Source organism: Cajanus cajan, chromosome 7 (assembly GCF_000230855.2).
Source record: "Cajanus cajan strain Asha chromosome 7, NIPB_CcT2T_4, whole genome shotgun sequence".
Classification (NCBI taxonomy): domain Eukaryota; kingdom Viridiplantae; phylum Streptophyta; class Magnoliopsida; order Fabales; family Fabaceae; genus Cajanus; species Cajanus cajan.
In genome coordinates, this window is record NC_138523.1 from 45,952,233 (window position 1) to 45,973,639 (window position 21,407).

At 31.9% G+C, this 21,407-nt stretch overlaps 2 protein-coding genes and 1 long non-coding RNA gene across 6 annotated transcripts; 1 reads left to right on the plus strand and 2 right to left on the minus strand.

Moving 5' to 3' along the window:
• Positions 1-216: 216 nt before the first annotated feature.
• Positions 217-7,145, plus strand: LOC109817956 (uncharacterized). 2 transcript variants are annotated; one of them, XM_020383315.3, is made up of 7 exons: positions 220-522; positions 1,034-1,248; positions 2,298-2,985; positions 3,531-3,897; positions 4,293-4,387; positions 5,522-5,716; positions 6,201-7,145. In XM_020383315.3, the coding sequence occupies exons 1-7, from the start codon at positions 325-327 to the stop codon at positions 6,882-6,884; spliced, it is 2,442 nt and encodes an 813-aa protein (XP_020238904.1). In that variant the 5' UTR covers positions 220-324; the 3' UTR covers positions 6,885-7,145. The 2 variants fall into 2 exon arrangements, with proteins under 2 accessions (XP_082915964.1, XP_020238904.1); XM_083059838.1 differs by lacking the exon at positions 5,522-5,716 and having other exon boundaries at positions 217-522.
• Positions 7,146-7,356: 211 nt separating this feature from the next.
• On the minus strand, positions 7,357-9,430 carry LOC114914951 (uncharacterized). 3 transcript variants are annotated; one of them, XR_014427900.1, is made up of 5 exons: positions 9,195-9,430; positions 8,948-9,005; positions 8,799-8,855; positions 8,129-8,250; positions 7,357-8,043 (listed from the first exon to the last, which is right to left on the minus strand). It is a non-coding gene; the product is annotated as an uncharacterized LOC114914951 (long non-coding RNA). The 3 variants fall into 3 exon arrangements; XR_003802791.2 differs by having other exon boundaries at positions 7,357-8,250; XR_003802790.2 differs by having other exon boundaries at positions 7,357-8,250; positions 9,187-9,305.
• Positions 9,431-10,625: 1,195 nt separating this feature from the next.
• LOC109817962 (putative aquaporin TIP-type alpha) lies at positions 10,626-12,111 on the minus strand. The gene is made up of 3 exons (XM_020383327.3): positions 11,892-12,111; positions 11,536-11,786; positions 10,626-11,250 (listed from the first exon to the last, which is right to left on the minus strand). The coding sequence occupies exons 1-3, from the start codon at positions 12,022-12,024 to the stop codon at positions 10,864-10,866; spliced, it is 771 nt and encodes a 256-aa protein (XP_020238916.1). The 5' UTR covers positions 12,025-12,111; the 3' UTR covers positions 10,626-10,863.
• Positions 12,112-21,407: the final 9,296 nt, after the last annotated feature.

A 21,407-nucleotide genomic window follows, 5' to 3' on the forward strand; every position in this document is an offset into this window, starting at 1 on the left:
CGTGAGATGAATTGCCTTGAATTCGGGAGACATAAGAAGAAAAATATGGCATGAAAGCAACCTTTGGTAGGTCAATTTGGATAGCCAGGAGGACCACATAAATAAATAAATAAATAAAATAAAATAAAATTCATCAAATCATTGAGTAAGATTTGGTCATAACTTATGGCTGAATTGAATAATAGCTCGTGAACGTGTCTCTGTCACATCAACGCGCTTGCTTCCTCTTTCTCTCTCTCTCTCACTACTTATAGAGCACGAGTCGTAAACTTTCCCATTTTTCTTAACTATCCATTTTATTTTTCTCCGTTGGTTTCAAAGGCTATGGTTTTGGGTTTGATTCTGGTTGGGTTCGGTCTCGGGGTTGTGGCGGTTGTTGCTGCGGAAGCTCTGGGGTTGTTGTGGATCATGAAACGGTTGCGTCACAAGATCAACAGTGATGAAGCCTGCTTCTCCTCCCAAACCCTTGCTACTCCACTGCTTGATCCTCAACAGTCTCTGGATTTCGCGTTTAGAAAGCAGGTTAGCGTTAATTGGTTCTCGCTTCACGGGGAAAATGACAAAGCTGAATGTAAAGCATGCGATCGCGCACTTGCTTTTACTTCGCTGAAATTCCGAAATGGAAATAATGCATTTGAAGTTGCTCACTTCTGGTTTAAATGATTTATGATGAAAAACTATTGGTTACAATGTTACATTATACATAGCTTTCTTGAATAAGTAATTTTTTGGGCTGCTGAAAGAAACCTCGTGCTTCTGTGGCCCGTGTACTGATTATTATACAATTAGTTAAAATGATCTCATTGAATAAATTGTTGAAAATTTTGGAAAAGGAATTTTTTTTTTTTTGCTTAGTTTGGGAAAAATCCAGGATATCTGTGTATGGTTGTGTGTAGTGTTTTAATGTTCCGGAGTTTCACGTTTTAAAGCTTCTTGGACCACACTAACTATATATGTGGGGGTAAAGATTGGTTTCACGAGAACTACCTGTTTGATCACGTCTGTTCCCTTAAATTTTGGAGCTCTTTTTCAGGGTGTGGTTTGGGTTCTAGAATCAGGGAAAATTTCAAATCTGTCAAGAGAGCGAAAAAGGAAGGAGATCTTGGAGGTTTCCCCTGTTAAGATGTATGGACAAATCAAGGGTCAGTCGCTTGTTCTGAGGGAACCTGATGGTTTGCACACGACGATTGAACTCAAGGGCTGTGCAGTTCAAGCTGTGTCAGCATCGATACTTTCTTCAAGAAAATGGTAATGTGGTGTGTGGGAGGCACTTCTATTGGGTGCTATTATTTGTGACCAATAACTGGCAACATTACTGTGACCAATGACCAGCTTTTGACTATAAATGCTTATTTGTTGTCGAGGCCGTTCCATGGCCAATGGGTTCCCAAGAAGTGGCAGGGAGTATCTTATTTTCCAATTTACCCAGTGACAAATGCTACTAGTATCATACTCTTTCTAACATGCTCTTTTTTGTTAGGTGAATTTTGTATGCATTCTTCTTCCTCCTTCTTTTTGGTCTCTCACCACTTCCCTTGTGTTTTCCACTTCTATTACCATCACTTTTTTTTTTCTTTTTTTTTTTTAAATTTACTGTACATGCATGTATGAATGAGCCTCAATAGTAGGAATGTGAAGACAGGAAGTGTCAAAATACTCTAACAGGTGGCAGGAATTACCATAATGAATATGTTTCTCAAATCCACTTACTGCCTAGCTAGGAGCTAATGTAAAATGAGAAATGGCAACAACACTTTCTCTACTATTGATTGAAAATTTTTGTGGATCTTGCCATTAAATCAAGAGAGAAACTCATTAAATGAAATGAAAGATCCACAAAATTTGTGATTTTCAATAAATTTCCAGCCAATAATAAAGAAAGTGTTAGAGAGTGTTGCTAACATTCTTTGGGTAAAAATTTCTTTGAATGCTTAGCTATTATGCATGTGAAATCACTGGTATCATCCTTGAGCAGTATTACAAGTTGCTGACAATATGGTTCTTAATTGATTATGCTAGAATAGCCGTTCCACTTATATATGCTTAGAGCCTAGACTATGTAAAAGGTGGGTTTATTTTTTTGGGCTTCCTTGATATTTAATTTGACATGGAGAAGTCTCATTTCCTCGGTGCTTTGCATATTGTTTAAAATAAAAAGTAACTTGTATTTGTGATAGCTTGGATTTTGGGTATTGTAAGTCAATATTGGAGAGATATTTTTTTATTATAACTATTGGTCATTTATTGAGGAAGTTAGCTGTTTCAAGTTCTTATTTGATTGGTGATGAATCTTACAGGGCAAAGAAGTTCCCTATCAAAGTGGAAAACCCAACATCTGTAATATACAACGGAAGCAAAACTATTTATATATATCTTGACACTTCATGGGAGAAAGAAGCATGGTGTAAGGCCCTCTATCTGGCTTCATGTGATCGAAAGGAAAAAATCAAATGGTTTACCCAGTTGGATGAAGAGTTTCATAGTTATCTGACATCCTTGAATTCTGTATACCATTCTTTGATGAAACCACCTATAGGATCAAGTGTTGAGGTAATAGAAAGGGCTAGCAAGCCTGATGGTTCTTCTTCAAAGGTTCGTCAATTTTTGAAAAAGGTTGCTAAAAGAACTTCCCGAGTTGGCTTGGAAAATATATCAACGTGGACTTCACTGTCAGGTAATGAAGGGAAAAAGAATACCGAGAAGCTTCGTGCTTGTCAAGATGTTATTTTGGCTACTGGTTTGTTGAAGACTGCTTCAACATCAAAGCATCTTAAAAATTCCATGGTAGACGATTCTCCACTATTATCTTCTAAGTCATCTCATTCAGGAAGCCAGAGTCTTCACTCTGTCAGCTCTGATGCAGATGCTGATGAGAAGTTTGGTATTGATGAAGGAACTTTGTGCTGGAATTTGTTGATTTCCCGGCTCTTTTTTGATGCCAAAGGAAATGAGCAGTTGAAGAGATCTATGCTAGAAAGGATTCAGGTTAAAGCTTTTCCTATTTGTGATTTACTTTATCGTGCATGAGTTTTATTATGTTTTTGTGAAAAAAAGTACCATTTTATCTAGGTATCAGTTTCTAGCGTCTTATATCAATTAAATTAATAATATTTGCTTATTCATGTCCGAAACATGATATTAATATCTTTCTGAATGAAATCCTTTCCTAAGTATCAGTTTCTAGCATCTTTTATCAATTAAGTTAATAATATTTGCTTATTCATGTCCGAAACATGATATTAATGTCTTTCTGAATGAAATCCTTTCCATTGCTGTTAGTTCCTAAACCTCAAGTTTACTGGTACAAGCAGGACTCTGTTAAGCTTAAAAACATTAAGAATATAGAAGATGCTATCCTTTATAATTTTCAATGTGAAAGAAATAGTTGATTGCAAGACTTGTTTGTACCCATCATTCTGTTATGGTTTTCACAAGATAAATATTGATTATTTCTGTTTGTTTACAGTGAACTCCCCCAATGAAAACTTCTATGTGATAAATGATGTTTTTTTTTTTTTTTTTTTTGGCAGAAATCATTGTCCAATATGAGAACTCCTAGTTATATTGGTGAAGTCATCTGTAACAATATCAATACTGGGAATGTTCCACCTTGCATTACAGGAATGAGGGTTCTTCCTATGGAAATGCGCGAGGTATGGGCTGTAGAGGTTGACATTGAATATTCTGGAGGTGCACTATTAGAGATTGAAACAAGACTTGAGGTTCGTGAACTGGAGCTCCAGGCAGGGACCCTGGACTCAAATCCAGAGACAAACAGTGCTGGAGATGCCCCATCAGATCTTCTTGAAGGTTTTGAATATATTGGAAAACAATTTAATTTTGCAGAAAGAACAAATGATTTACAAGAGCAAAAAGAAAATGGTGAAATGAACACGGGTTAGTACATGAGTCCTATCAAGTCTAATTATTTATGAACTTTATCTTTTGAGTCCTATCGAACTCAATTATTTATGCTCTTTTTCTTACTTCCTGAAATCTCACTTGAACTTGATGATTGCCTAAGAGGATGTCTAATGTATCTGCCACCTAGGGTCATACAACTTTCCAAGGCTGTTAGCACTTGCCACATCCATAGTTACTACAATTTCCACTTGTTATAAACTAAGTACACAGGTAGATGGAGATTATGGACTAGGGCTTCGAAATACTATGTTATACCATTTGCAGTGCCTTTTATGAGTTCGCAAGATTTTCCAATTAAAACAATGGCAAGGAAGTTGTAAAAGTTTTATGTTGATATTGGGATTTGTATCTTGTTTTTCTCTAAGCAGATGTTTCTAAGAGCTTTAAGAGCACCATGTCTTCCCTAAATCAAGGATCAAGATGGAAATCTATATTAAATTCTGTTGCCAAACAGGTTTCACAGGTACCCTCTGTTTATTTTTACCTCCTTTATTCCATTGGTTGCTTCTGCCCACTACTCTTTTTGCAGTCTGTTTCTTCATTATAGGAGTTTTGCTATTTTTGTAATGTTGTGTGGTTGTATTAAATGGATGTATCACTTTTTTCCTTTCTTCTGGGTTAAATAGTATGTATGATGACTTTTACATAGTTAAACCAAGTTCCAGTTTCTCACTATGTTATATTTTGGTGCCCAATCTTCTTGTATGGTTCTAATCTGTGGACCAAAGATCCTGGTTTTAGTAAATTACACTAACGACTAAGCTCCATCTGGCCCCTTCAATGTTAGATATTATACTGAATTACTCTATTGTTACTTTTTGAGTTTTTGTCTGATAGATATCTCCTCTCTATCCAGACGCATATCCTGTATAGTTTTTTTTTTTTTTTTCTCATAAACGTATACCTGCCCTAAATAATCAACTCCAAGCATTAATGAAATTTTTTATAATAATATAGGAACGTGATTAATAGTTGCCCTTTGATGCTCTGGAATTTCAAAGGCTTTGTTAGAACTGAAACCAACCACTATGCATTTCCACCAAATTTTTCTTTCATTCTTCCTAACTAATCCTCAGACAAGACAACCCATAAGCTATTCTTATGATTCAGGGGACATACTGGCATCTATATGCTGAGAGCAAACAGTCAATCTTATACAAAAGGAAATTTGGTTCAGTAAATTTGACTTTTGCTTTTAATGAATTTTGGTGTATATATCCCTTTGAATTTCTTCAAGACTAATCTTATATTAACGTGCATTGATCGATGTTTTGACTCTAATTTTGTATGTTATCTTTACTTTCATTTTTGTCTGTTCTGTATGCACAGTGTTTAACCTCTTTGGACTTTTGACAATTTACAATGCCACTGGAAAAGTCCAGGATATGGCAAATATTTGACAGTTTCTGTATGTGTAGTGTTTAACCTCTTTGAGTATTTTCTTATTCATTCATACGGAGGAACATTCAAATATTTGATAATGTACAGAAGTTTTAGGTTTCTATTTTTCCACTTTCTATGTAGTCAACTAGTCATCAGTTCATAAACAACTGAAGTTGTTTTATTCTCAAAGTAACGGATTATTTCTTATCAAAAGGTTCCTCTCTCTTTGGCAATAAGAGTGGCTTCCCTCAGAGGGACATTGCGGTTGCATATAAAGCCACCTCCCTCTGATCAATTGTGGTATGGTTTCACATCAATGCCAGATATCGATTTCAACTTGGAGTCATCTGTTGGAGAACATAAGATAACTAATACACACTTTGCTTTATTCCTAGTCAATAGGCTAAAGGTACGACTGTCTGTCTTTCCATTTAATTCATAACTTATTGAAAGAATTCAAGTATAGACTACACTTTCCCTGCTGTTTTTTATTAGTGTTTTCAAATTTGATATATTTTGTTCATTTGCATGTGGTTTTTCTTTCTTCTTTTTTTTTTCAACTATTTAAGAATATTTTTTTATCAACATCATTAATTAATTATATATAAAGATCTTAAAATTTTCTTTTTCCTCCATCTGTCAATTTATATGGACTTCTTGTAAGTGCTTAAATGTTCTCTCATTCTGTCCACCTTTCTATTAAGTGAGTAGCCATAGAATTCTGGTTTTTCGAATATCTCTCTGTTGTGTGAAATGTGTTTAAACTTCATATCTCTTTATAAAGTTTGACTGCAGCACAGATTGTGAAATGTGTTTAAACTTTTATCCCTTTAGAAAGTATAACAGCAGCATTCACTTGCACTTGCAAACTGAATTTAATTCTGCTCCTGCAGACTGGAATTCGGGAAACTTTAGTGCTCCCAAATTGTGAAAGTGTATGCATCCCATGGATGTTAGCAGAAAAGGATGATTGGGTTCCTCGAACTGTTGCTCCATTCATATGGATTAACCAAGAAATTGGAAACGAGACTTCCACTTCGATTGATACCAATAATCAACCTTATGAAGAAGTGAAAGCTAGGTCGGAAGCTGGCGCAAGCACCTCAAATAATGATCCAGAGCACAAACAACAAAATCCCAGGAATGTTGAATCTTGTCAAGAAGCAACAAACAAATCATCAGATTCTCTAGCATTTCCATTAAGTTCCTCTAATTCAGTAACTCTAGAAAGCAGCAGTAGTTTGGAAGAACTGAATACACCATTGTTAGAGAATGACAAACCTCAAAAATCTACAGATTTGAAAGAATTTAGGACATCAATGGTACAGAATGACAGACTACTCGAAACTACTGAACAAAATATGGAGAATAATTCTGAGTCCCAATCACAACACGGTAGTGTGGTGATGGAGAAACGAAATCATTCTATTGAACAGGAAGATGGGCTTCCAAAGAAAATGGGGAGAAGGGAAAGAATGCTTGATTTGGGGAAGAAGATGAGCGAGAAATTGGAAGAGAAAAGGCGTCACATTGAAGAAAAGAGCAGGCACATTGTTGAAAAGATGCGAGGACCATGAGAAATATAAACCAGGTAAATGACAGAATGTATATGTTGTTTATGATCTGTTGATGATACGAAAGACGAGTACTATCCATGCAAAAGCAGAATGTGTGGCATCTGATATTGTTTCATTAAATGAGTTTTATTTTTATATTTTCAGGCTGCTTAGACGATCAAAATCTTAATAGAACTCTTAAAATTTAGGTTTTGGTCTAATTCAAACCCACAAAAACATTAGAAAATTCATTTAATGTCGAGTTCTATAGATTCATGCTCACTTTTATATTTGAGAAATATCTTAGTTGTATTATAATTTTTATGCCGTTTCTGTTAAACGCCTATTTTATTGACCAACCGCGTCCAACTTGAGTTATCAAATGGATTGTAGAGTTAGGTTGAAGTTTAAATCATGAAATGAATATTCCAGTTCTAATTGAAAGAAACTATACGAAGATTCTTCGTAGTCGCTCTATCACTTTTAAGCCCTTCATGAAATTGAAATTTCTAGCTTCATAAACTCGCATACAAAATGTGTTTATTATGTGACGTAATATCGTTTGAGGTGCGATAAGAAGATTCCTATCAATTTGGGGGGAAAAAAAGTAATTGTTACAAGATTGCTGTTATTCTTCATGGCTTAAAATTTACACTATTTCAATTCTTTGACTCAACTGGCTGTGTGATGGTGGGGCACTGTGGAAATAACTGACTTTTTATAAACGAATCAATTAGTATGCAAAAACGTTTAAGAAGATAATTATTGTGGAAGTTTTACTTCTTAAACGCAATTCAAGTTCTGTTGAAACCAAGTGTCGTAACGTTGTACGTCAAGCAGAATTTAAAAATGGTGTATTTTTTTCATGTTCACACGTTCACTTTTATTCACAGTAAAAATCTCTCTGTTTGTTGTCACTTCTTAGATCACCGCGTTCTCCCTCTTTACCTTCTACGTATTTTACTATTGCATTGAAAAAAATAAAATTGCATGTGTTTGATGTGCTTTCAGCATCGTGAATTTCAAGTGATTCAGAGGCAATAGAAATCTGAAAAGCTTATTTCATGTGTTCCTCTGCCACTTGAAATTAGCACTTTCTGGGGGTCAGGACATACATCTTACAAGCATGTGAATCTTGTTCAGCAGATATTTCTGTCGAAACAAATGCTTGTGTTGAGTGCTGCAGAATTCATTACACATGTTCAAAATCATAGGAACCTAAAATGCTCTACACTGTTAAGACAAAACAAGTCTAAGTATCTTACCTCCCATAGATCTCTCAACTATAGTTCCCGGTTGACCAGGATGCAGTCACTGTTGGCTTTGATGAACTTCTGTTCCATAAGATCACTGCTACCTTGTTACCACTGAGAGGACCTGCCCACACCTGCCACATGACATATCTGTTAAGAGCCCGTACGTGTTTGAAAATTTTGACATATTTTGCACATGAATTTGTAAGTTTGTTTATAGACACACAAACAAATGATTTTTACTTAGGGGTATATTGTTTTGTTTGTATAATTGTGTTATACGCTTTGTGATTATTCGATGAGATAAATGCATTAAAAAGTAGTCCGGTAGTGAAATTTCAATCTAACCCCAACTTTAAACCTTTCCTATGAACATAATGAGCTAGAGCCTTAATTCCAGAAGGAAATGTTGAATCCTTTGGAACCATATTTCCCTAACATCATTTGAAATTTGTTAATGGTATCGAAAATGGATTATAATCTACAAAATTTAAATTAACTTGCACTTAGATTTTAAGCATATAAATTAAAGGTGAAAGACAAAATTAAAGGATCCCAAAAGTCATCTAGAAATCATGAAATATAATATTATTAAAATGGTTAGAATTAAAAAATGTAAAAGTTTTGCTAGATATGAAATATGTGAATGTGATGAATACCACTAATAATAGACGACGAGTACCTAAATTAATATATTTGTACCCCAAAGCAGCGAGGCCCGGTGACACCGTTGCAACAGCTGAAACAATGAAGAAATATGATAGCATAAGTTCATACTATATATATACGTCTGAAATGGTAAACATTATAACTTTGGAATAGTGAACATACCTGTTCCTCGAGTTAAACTTTCAATAATATCACCGACGAAATGATTCCAGCTATTCATCTGTTCAATTCACAAGTACGTAACACGTTATATATACACTTTCATGAATTTAGCTGAAAGAATATTATGTTATGGAATCACTTAAACACATTCTCAGATAAGACACCTTTCAATACACCACAAATGATTATTAGATAAAGTAGGAGAAAGAAGGGATAAATAAAAAGGATAGAGGGTTAACTAATTTACCCCATGGGGGGTGTATGGCCGAGTCCATTTTCTTTTTTGCTCCCAACTTTCTCTCTGGACACGGTGCAGTTTTGTTCACCAATATTAATCGAAGCACTTGCATTCAACTTCAACACCACAAGGATGCAAAAGACAAGCACCGTTTCAATTGCCATAGAACTACATGTATATATAAATATATAGGTCAATGTGTGTGTGTGAAGAAAAAGGAAGAGAATGTGTTGGCAAGTTATGGAGAGAATGTTTGTTACAATGAATCTGATACACATACCAATGCTTATCCTTCAATACGTACTATCATGCTTTATTCTGTTGCTACTTTTTCTTCCACTTTTTGTTCTTTTGGGATACAAGAATCGTAAATTCCATGTCATTTGGCTGTACAAAACAGAAACTTCGGCCGTGAATGATCATGCATCCCTCTCTGGTGCATGTAACACTTGTTGAATAAGCTCAGGAATTGATTTGTGGTTGAATTTTCCTATAACAGTTTAGAAACAAAATTTCCTTTCTTACACTTGACGCAACTTTAATTAAAAATATATAATAAGTAGAAAATGTCCATATAAAAAAGGTATTTCATAAGCTGGTTTCGCTTGTGATATCACTATTTATTTAGTAACCATATCTTCTTGACTTGGTTTATATTTTACTGTCGCATTTTTTTGCTCCGTTGTTATTTTCTTTTTCTGGCAGAGTTCAACTTCAATGTTTTCATTAAAAAAAATCAACTTCAAAGTTTATACACTCGCTCCTTTTTTAATATTACGTCGTGGTTATATTTCTTATAATTGAAACAATAATAATCTATTTGTTTCTTATATAAAAGAATTAATATTAAAAATGAGCTAACAAAATTACACCCATTAACTTGCATAATATAACATAATTAAGTAAAAACAATTAAAATTTCTTATTAATTAGTAAGAATCTTATTATTCGTTTTTACAAAATCGTTAGTTATTGTAATTTGTAAAGCGATGACAACATATTCTTGAAAGTTGTTCAATGTAGTGGAGATATTTTCAGCATATAGTGGTAGGTTGATTTCGTGCATGTTTGGATCAATGTGCAAGATGCACCTTTCTTTGCAGATTTACATTAAAGCAAGCCAATAGAGCAAAATCAAACCTGTGCTGCTTTAAGTTGGCGTGTATCCAAATCGCCAAAGTAAACATGCATTACATCCGAGTGTCATGTTTACAATTATGTGAAGAATTTAAATGCAACCCCCAATTTTTAAACATATTCCCTTCCCCTTTATGTATTTTTTTATCCAAAATATCCTTCGAATTGAGCAAGACAAAATAATAACAAAGTTTTGAGGCAATTGTTGTGTGCTTATGTAAGTTATCTTGATAAAAAAAAATTACTGAAACATAAGTTATCTTTTCTTAAAAAGATCCTAGATCACGATGCAACGAGCCTATCTATAGCTTTGTATATAATTAATGTTTTATTTCCTTCAACTTTGTTAATTTTATTACATAAGTGCACTTTATTCATCATCCCTTGGACAAGATGTACACACTGAACAAGTTTATGGGGTTGATACTCCAAAGTCCCAACCAGCATCAAAGAAAAATGCATACACGATCTGAAGACCTCAGAAAACGACTAGGAAAAAAACAGAGGCATACATAGGTATATTTCATAGTAGCCAAATTAACTAGTAATCTTCAGAAGCCAAAGGTTGGTGATGAGCATGAGGAGGCTCAATCGGGACCATAACGAATTCATAGAGGAGTGCTGCCAGAGCAGCCCCAATCAAGGGGCCCACCCAGAAGATCCAGTGGTTGTCCCATCTCCAGCCCACCAAGGCAGGCCCAAAAGCCCGAGCAGGGTTCATGCATGCTCCATCAAACGGGCCACCAGCGAGGATGTTAGCCCCAACAACGAGTCCAATGGCTAAGGGTGCAATTGAGGCAACTGAACCCCTTTTAGGATCAATAGCGGTAGCATAGACTGTGTACATGAGACCAAATGTGAGGGCAATCTCAAGTACAAAACCGTGAAACGCTCCAACGCCCACCGACACACTGAACCCCTCTGGTCTCTGTAACATCCAACCACAATTTATTATATATAGTCACTACTCTCATTTATCATATTTTCAGTTTCCATAAGCAAGGTTCATGCCATATATGCCTTTAATTTTTCAAGAATAGTGTTTGTTTGTTTGAATACAGACTGCTTCTATATTTGGATAGAAAAACTTCCAAAAGATTACTACACATAAAAGCTTTTCTAAAAGAAGAGAAGCTCTAACCAGATACTTGGTCAAATTACACATAAACAGAAAAATATCAGAATAGAGATGGTATTTAAATTTGTAGCATACCATGTTGTTAGTGACAAGCCTCAACAAGAGGGCAGCGACTATAGAAGCAAGAAGTTGAGCAACCCAATAGTAAATGGCTTTAAGGAGGGAGATCCTGCCACCAAGAAGAGCACCAAAAGTGACAGCAGGGTTGACGTGTCCACCAGAGACATGCGCGCTGGCAGAAATAGCAGCAAATAGAGCAAAGGCATGAGCTAGTGCCAGCACCACCACCTCACCCGCTGAGGAACCTGGTTCCTTGTAAATCTGTCCTGCAATAACAACCATGCACATAACATAACTAAATAAATCACAAGGAAAAGTAACATGCAGAGATTATTATATATGAGTATATGCATGTTGCATGGTATACAGACTCAAAGCAAGGGCAGAGCCTTCTCCAACAAAGACAAAGATGCAAGTGGAGATGAACTCAGCCAAGGTGGCTCTCAGGGTGTCTGGGTGGTTAGCCTCATCGGATCTTCCAAACTCGTATCTTCGAGTTGCCATTTCAGTTTCACTTGAAGTAGTAGGGTTTTCAAATTAATGAGACTGTCAATGACCCTGCTGGTCTTTGCAAACGATTTTGTCACCTTGATCCACTTCGCAAGGTTATGTTATTATATATTCTTCACTTCACACAATAAGGATCATGTATATCTTATAATAATATTTTGAGGCTTCGAAGATGGGTCATTTTGCATGGCCCGGGGAAATAAGGGTGACACCTAGGTTTGTGAAATGCTCAACGCTGCCCACGTGGACATATGTGTTGACTCCTCCTCGTTTCAAACCGAGATCTGTGTTTGGTTGCAGTCTTTATGTTCATCTTTTTTCTCGATAAGGACAAACACCAAATTCTTACCTGCACCGTTTGCATTTTGCACTTGCGCTTGTAAACCTGTAATCATTTTTTTTTTCACTGCGTTGTTATATATTTGTGTGCAACGCACTAGTTTTCATCAAGAAGCTAGCTAGTGCCTAGATGATTATTTTTAGTAATAAAACTATTATGACTTATTGATAATTTGTGCTTGATGTTTAATTTATAATTTGTTAGCATAAAAATCATGGGAAACTTTTTTTTTGAAAGAAAATGTTGAAATATGTTGCAAGAATGAAATAACCTCTTCTGCCACAGAATATCACCAATTATTTCTTCCATTTCGCCAAAGATTTCAGCCAAGGTTATTTATCAGTTATAATCTCTAGCGTTAATTAATAAAGACACCAAAGCATAATCCCTGGCTTAATGGGTATATGAGATTTCATGTTTCATCTTTCCTGGCAGATGATTCTGTTGGAGAAATATACTACTTGATAAATAATTTTCAATAAATATAAATTTGTTGAAAAATTTATATTTTTAACAGAATTTAATGATAGAAAAAAAATTTATAAAAAAAATTATATTACTGATGAATAATTTTCGACGGATATAAATTTATCGAAAAATTTATATTTTTGATAGATTTTATTGATTGATAATTTTTTACGAATACAAATTTGTCGAAAAATTTATATTTCCGATAGATATAAATTTGTCAAAAAATTTATATTTTCGACGGATATAATCATCGGTAATTTCTAATAGATATAAATTTGTAGTAAAATTTATATTTCCGATAGATTTTACGGATAATTTTTTACGAATACAAATCTGTTAAAAAATATATATTTCTAATGGAAAAAAATTATAGGAAAAGTTATATTACCAATGAAATATTTCTGACAAATTTATATTTGTCAAAAATGTAAGAATTTTTTATGAAAATTGACAATCATATATTAAAAAAAATCAATAAATTATATATATATATATATATATATATATATATATATATATTCTAATATGTATATATAGAGAGAGAGGAGGAATCAAATGACTCACAAAGTAATTCTTGGTAAAGTTACTTCACTCAATAACTCATGGTGTATGTTAAATTTCATTAATCCAATTGTTAAAGTAAAAATTATTAAATTTTACTAATAATTAATATAGAAAAAAATTGATTAGCTTGGGAATAAATTATTTGCCAGCAATATAGTTGAAAAATTAAATATTTTAAATTATTTGACTAGAATCTTATTGACAATTTACTATATGATCTTGATATTTTTGTGTAACTAATATCTAATTTTAAATTTGATATGAAAGTATTATGATATAATTAGATAAGATTTTAAATTAGTATTTTATTAATGGTTGATAATTAGAAAATAAAATAAGGATAAATACATTTTTTTAATTTTATATCTTAGATTTAAGATAAAAAAATATATTAAGTTAATTAATAATTTATTATTTAAATTTTTAATTTATAATTAATAATTTAAATTATATTATAATATTAATTTTAAATAAAAATAGGTAGATTTTTAATTATAAAAGTAAATATATATACAAATAAAGATTAATTAAATATAATATAATTATTATTATTGGTAATATAATTGTTATGTTTTTATAACAGTCCGGACACACCGGAATGAGAGGGATCCAGAGATAGTACAAGTATGAGATTATATAATTGAAGATGACTTAAATGAATTAATTTGTACTACTTATGCTAATAACATACATATATTTTTTGGTAACTTATCTCATCAGAATTCCACAATTAAGCATGCCGACTTGGAGTAATATAAGGATAGGTGACCTTTTGAAAAATTTCACATAAATATTTTTAAACAATTTCCGACAGATATATCTATAAAAAATTTATGATGAATTAAATTTTTTTAATAGATTTTTTTTCCAACGCTTCTTTTTTCGACAGATTTGCATCTGTTAGAAATTCTCTATTTTCAACAAATATTTCTTTTTATCGACGAATTATATCCGTAAAAAATTTGCATTTTTCTTGTACTATATCTAATTGAATTTGTTCGTCTGATCGAGTCTTTTTAAACCCTCAACAGGATTAATTTCAAGTGATGCCCAAATTTCCCTTGCATACTTCTTGATACCCTTCATAAATAATCCAAGCCTTCTTATTGAAAAAGTTCATTTTTTTAATCTGAAAAAGTAGTAGAATAGTGAAGAAGTTGTGAATGACTATAATATAATTTTGCTATATTTTATTTTTATTTTTCTTAATTATGATATTGGTAGAAAGTATTCACCATAAAAATTAGGAATAATTATTACTGTCAAAAATTATGAGCACACACAATGTAAATATTCTTATTTTAATATAATTTATTTCACATATAAGGTTAAGATTCAAACTCTAAACATTTTAATTAAAAAGTACAACTCGTTATCACTTATGTCAATCAACGTTGATCTCTACTATCCATCTATGATATATATTGATAACCAATAAGTGTATTTGAAGTATCCAAATCTTTTGGTGATAAATACTAACACTAAAAAAAAATATTTATTACCGACGGACTTTTTTCCACGGATAAATATCCATCTGAAAAATGATATTACCGATGAATTTTTCCGACAGATATCTGTCCGTGTAAAACATAAATGATTTCGAAGGATACCCACAAATTTTTTCTGTTTGAAATTTCAGATGAATGTTACCCACAGATTTTTTCTGTGGAAAAATTATGATGTTTTAGACAAGTATTTCTCACGGATTATCTGTCTAAAACATTGTTCGTGGAGAATGAAAAATAATTCTTCGGTAACTTAAAAAAATTTAATGATAAAAGATTAACAAATTAAATTCTTAAATACTTAACAAATTAATTTATTTTACTCAATATATATATATATATATAATATTAAATTTTACCAATCCAATCATTAAGTTAGAATTTGTTATTATATTGATCAAATTTACAATATCTTGTAAAATTTAAAAATAACTTGATATTTTATTACATAAATTTAAATTTACGTATAACATGTTATTAATGAATATATATTAATTTAAATTTATGTAATGAAATATTGAATGATTTTTAAGTTTTTCAAAAGTTTATAAATTTGATTTATACAATATTTTTTTTTTTTCTAAACTTTAACAATTAGATCTATAAAATTTAATATATATACTATGAGTTATTGAGTAAAGTAATTCTATCAAAATTATTCTTGAAATAACTTTGCACCTATGTCTCTCTTATATATTTTTGTGTGTGTGTGATATAGAAATATGAAATCATTATTTTTTATAAACTAAAAACAAAAATTATCCTCTCTATAAATGATTTTATATTAAAAAAAATATTTTAAATAATAAGAAACAATTTCTAACTTCAATATATAACTTGTAAATATTTTTATTTAATAATATTCAAAAAGGTATGTTCTCTTAATTCGAATTTATACTTTTTTAAGTAAATATTTGAATTTATATAATTACATGTATTGGGGAATCAAAAGAAACCTCCGGTCTACCCATAATCCGGGTACTCGATACCCGACCAAAACACACCTCTTTGATCTTGGCAAGCCGACCACCCTTGAACAAGCCATATAGACCAAGCATCTATCTAGAAGTCAGGAAGGCCGAGTACCCCTTCGGCCAGCACACACCCGAAGGGTATTCGGCCACAGTGAAAGCCGAATAACCCCCTCGCTATTGGAGTCACATCACTCTAATCCTGATTAGACAGTAAGAATCCACGTCAGGCTAGATTAAGATATAAAACTTAAGTTATTAACTTGTTATTAATATCTTAACCCAAAAGGTTCATCAAGCCCAAATACGTCACTATAAATATAATATTGATGAGATAGAAAGGTAGGTATGATCATTTAATACAACAACATATATTACTTTAAATCGAATACTTACTTGAGCGTTAGAGTGGTTTTGCAGGTATCCTCCCCCTTGCTCGGGACAAGGATTTGGGCAATCATCATCTAGAAGTCCTGGAGATCATTCAATGAAGAAACCAAAAGATTGGTTGTTGAGAAGAAGACTGACAAAGGAGTATTCAATATAGAAACATTTACTTTATAAAATTTGAAATATGACTAAATATCTTTCTCACACGTAATAGTTATTTTTTTTGAAAAGGATAAAATTAAATTTTAAAAATAAAATAAAAGACTAAAATTATAATTTAAGTTATTTTATAGGATGTTAAAGCAATCGTATCGATATATCAAATCCATATAGTATCAAATACACATCATGTAACAAAGACTAAGTAAGATGATAACTGAATTTGTTGAGTATGTTGATAATATTTGTATTTAAAGAGAAATTAATATTTAATTATCAGTTAGAGAATATATATTTTAGAAACTATAAAGAAATATATAAAATTCTCTTTATTAATAATAGAAATAGGCATCACTGAGAAACAAGTGACTAAGTTTTGGCTCTTTCATTGCTTTTGGAACGAAAGAAAAGTAATAGTGGGAAAACTATAAACAAAAGGAAAAAAAAGTACCAACATAATTGCTCCCAGTTTGGTTTTATACCAAAAAGGAAAGAAGAAATAAAAAGTTAAGTGGGCCTAACTTTGTTTAATTCTTTATGATTTGGATATGTGCAGAGTTATATGGGCTTTATCATGGTTCATTGGTTTGAAAATTGTGAGGGATGAAAATTTTGTTAAAAATATTTTAATAGAAACTGATTTTACTTTGACAATTTTTTTAAATGAGGAATGATTGAGATATCACCCGTGTTATTCACTGCTGAATAAGGTTGTGAATACGGTGAAAGATGATCATAATATGACTTGTAATTATGTTTTTAGAGAAGATAATTAGGTTGCTAACTGTTTGACTAAATACCATCATTTTATGATAGAGAGTGTGCATATTTTTACAAATCCTCCTTTATGCATTCAACTTTATTTACTTGTTGATGATTCAATTATCTCTTTTTGTAATGATTTTTAATCTGGGCTTGTAGCTTCTTATTATACCAAAAAATAAAATAAAATCTTTTTGATTTGGACGGAAAGTAGCCACAAAAATTATTTTGTTCATTGAAAATATTATTTTATTCTTATTCTTATATTCTTTTTACAACAACAAAAAAATATATAGTAGGGATTGAATAATGCCTATAAATAAACTCAACATTTTTTAAATATAATAACATAAAATTAAAGGAATGTAATTGAAATAAATTAAAGAACACAAAATATTTTTATATTGATCATCAAGACTAATCTAATTCTTGTTAACTTGATTAAGTTTCACTATCTCTTATAAAGATACAAGTATTTTGTTACAAACTACTTCTAACCCAACTTAAGTGTTATTTGATTTACTTTTTCAAGCAAATTGTCTAAGTATTTTTTAAACAACAAATTCTCTCCAAGCTTTAAGTTAAAATACACAATTTAAACTAGGTAAGCTAACAAAGTATTCATCTTACAAATAAGAGGTGATAAACTTTTATGTATAAAGAATGAATAAATGATGTATTTGTGTGTTCACTTCTTCAATTGTGTGGTGGTGTTGTATCTCTCAAAGAGTTCGAGCTTAAGTGACTTTCGAAGATGATTACACTCATCAACTCGCTTCATTTTACTTCATTTTTCTTCCTTGTAGAGCATGTGCCAATTGATATAATAAATGTTTAATTACATTAAATGTATTTCACCAAAGGATCACTTCTTATGTAATTAAGGACACTACTTATGTCTTTAGGATACAAAAGGAAATGAATTGTTGTGTGTATTAATTGAAAATAATTTTTAGTTGATTTTACATACTTTGAAATATTCATTTGTCCTTTTTCTAATCAAAGCAAATTCTCATTCCTTTATACATTATAAATACTAAAAAAAATGTTTATTTCTTGGATTTATGAAAGAATAACATAAAAGTATATGATAGAAACATCATATATAGTAAATGTGATATTTAAAATATTCATCTTAGATAGATAAAATGTTCAATCTAAAGGACTATCATGCTCTAGTCCTTCTTCCACTGTCAAAGGAGCCTCCAACAAGAAATGCTCCTATTGTCACCGTCCTGGACACACTATTGATGTGTGTTGGGGAAAGCATGGCTATCGCCCTGGTCATCCTCGATACCCAGGGAGGCCAAAGTTCAATCGCGATGCCTCTGGCTCTTCCTCCATTAACAGTGCAGCTGTGATCGAACCCACTGAAGAAGGCAACGGTTCAGAGAAGGAGGGAGGCCCCATCACATTGACCCATGCCCAATATCAAACCTTGATGTCTTTGCTCCAACCACAGCAACAAAATAATACTTCTGATGTAACAGGGCCCAACTCTCTCGTTTAGCCCAATAGAGTGAATCTCATCCACACTCCAAATGCTCAACAAAATTTTGAGTCCAGTGGTATCTCCTTTGTGTTTTGCACTAACACACACCACACCTCTTACACCAAACAAGGTCTCTATCATCTGCAAGTCAACAGAGAAGCCAAAGTTCTTTCACCAAACAAACCTTCCATTAATGAAAGTGCTACCAATGCCATTTCAAACTCCAACCTTTGGCATTATAGATTAGGACATCTCTCAAGAAACCGATTAAATATGTTATGTGAACAATTTCCTTTTATTCCAAAACATATTAATGAAAATTGTAACATTTGTCATTTTGCAAAACAAAGAAAATTGCCTTATTGCCTTAGTGATAGCAGAGCTTCAAAAAAATTTGATTTGGTGCACATGGACATTTGGGAACCTTTTTCTAAGGCCTCAATTCATGATGAAAAATATTTTTTAACTATCTTGGATGATTTTAGTAGATATACTTGGATTGCCTTATTGAAATCAAAATCAGAAGTAAAAATATATGTTCAAAATTTTATTTTTCTAATTGAAAATCAATTTGATTCCAAAATAAAATGTATTCGGACGGATAATGGTCCGAAATTTTTTCTTAAAGATTTTTTTGCTTCAAAAAGGATTATACATCATACCAATTGTTTTTATACCCCTCAACAAAACGGGTGTGTTGAGAAAAAACACCAACATATCCTTAATGTGGCATGTGCTCTCATGTTTCAATCTCAATTGCCCAAACATTTTTGGTCTTATACAATAAAACATGCGGTTTATCTTATTAACCGTATACCTTCTCTAATTACAAAGAAACAAACTCCTTACAAACTTTTGCATAATCAAAAACCTGATTTTTCCATGCTTAAAGTTTTTAGTTCTTTATGTTATGCTTCAACCACTGGGCCCAAACAAAAATTTGATCCTAGGTCTAGAGAAGGAGTTTTTCTCGGCTATCAATTTGGCACAAAAGGCTATATTATTTTAGACTTACAAAATAAAGACATTTTTATCTCTAGAGATGTTATCTTCTATGAGTCCCATTTTTCTTTTAATAACAAACACGAAGCCCAAGAAAAGGAAAAGTTATTTCCTCCACAAATAAAAACCTTCCATGACTTTATCCTCTCCATTAATGAATCTTAAATACTATTGATTGAAAAATTGATTGTTTAAAAACCTTCCAAATTTACATGGATATAATAGAACTTCTCTAATAAATAATAATAATAATAATAATAATAATAATTAATTCAGGTGGTTTGATGCTCAATTAAACTTTCTAACCAAGAATTAATATTTAATCTCTTGAATATAAAATCACAACTAAAAATACTAGTTTACTCTTATAAAAACCTACTTAATGAGAAAGATTTATACTTCTTTATATAATAATAATAATAATAATAATAATAATAATAATAATAATAATAAAAATAAAAATAAAAAAGAAGAAGTAGAACTCACATTTTGAGTTGTGAAATTAATATCCCATTGGAATTGGAGATCAAACAACTCTTCACCTTGTAAATATTCATAAGGAGGAGTTTAGGATCAAGTGATTTTGATAATTAATTTAATTTCTTAACGAACCTTTGTTTGCAGTTGCACTACTTGCATGTACAAGGATGGAAAGAGTGGATTAGACATAGAAAGGAAGGAAAAGTAACGTCTCTGGAACTCACAATCTTTTCTTTTGAGCCTTCCTATCTGGTTTCACAAAAACATATTTACGCCTGCATTTTGTACTCAGAATCTTAAAATTTTAATTCATAGTTCAAATTATTTTTGGTGTAAAAGCTTTTGCGTTTTAAGCGATAGATAATTCTAACACGATTTTTATAATAATAAAAAAAAATAAACAAACAAACGATATGTTTCGACTCTTTGGAGAGTTTTTAAATATTAGGACTCCCTTTGCATTTGGACATGAGACTCTAAAAATTAACCAGAACAGAGCTCTCTCTTACAGACTTTTCCATTTATTTATTTTTTTTATAAAGAATTTAGTTTTTTTTTGTTGCTAAAAACCTATTTTGGTCCTTTATAATAATTGTTTGTTTCAATTTAATCTCACTTTTATTTTTGGTCTCAATTTGATCCCTAATAAATTAATTGGTTACAATGTCGGACTTCCGTCCAAATTATTTAAACGGAGTTAACTGTTGGTCATGTGGATGCCACGTAGATCTATAGGTGGATGCCAAATTTCATTAATGCATCTGGAACCAAAACGGCCCGTTCAGAAACCAGAACGGCCCGTTCTGGTTGCACATGTTGTGTATTAATTTTGAATTTGGAACGTGATGTTCCATATGTAAAATTAACACACCACGAGTGCAACAGAACGGGTCGTTCTAAAATAAGAACGAGCTATTCTGATTTTAGAACGTTCTGATTTTAGAACGGTCCGTTCCAAAACGCCAACTACATACGCACGTTCAACAAAATGTCACAATGTGATTCAAAAATTAAAATTAAAAATTCATAACATATCATAAATTCAAAGACAGAAATATGGTTCAGAGATTGAAAACAAAAATTCATAACATAACATAACATATACTAAAAAAGTTCAAAGAAATTACTGAGAAGGGAAATCATCTGGATAACGCCGAAGGTGTCAATAATACATCTTATCCACCATATAACACTGAATGACTGATAGGATATCAACATTATCTACCTGTACATGTGGTTGT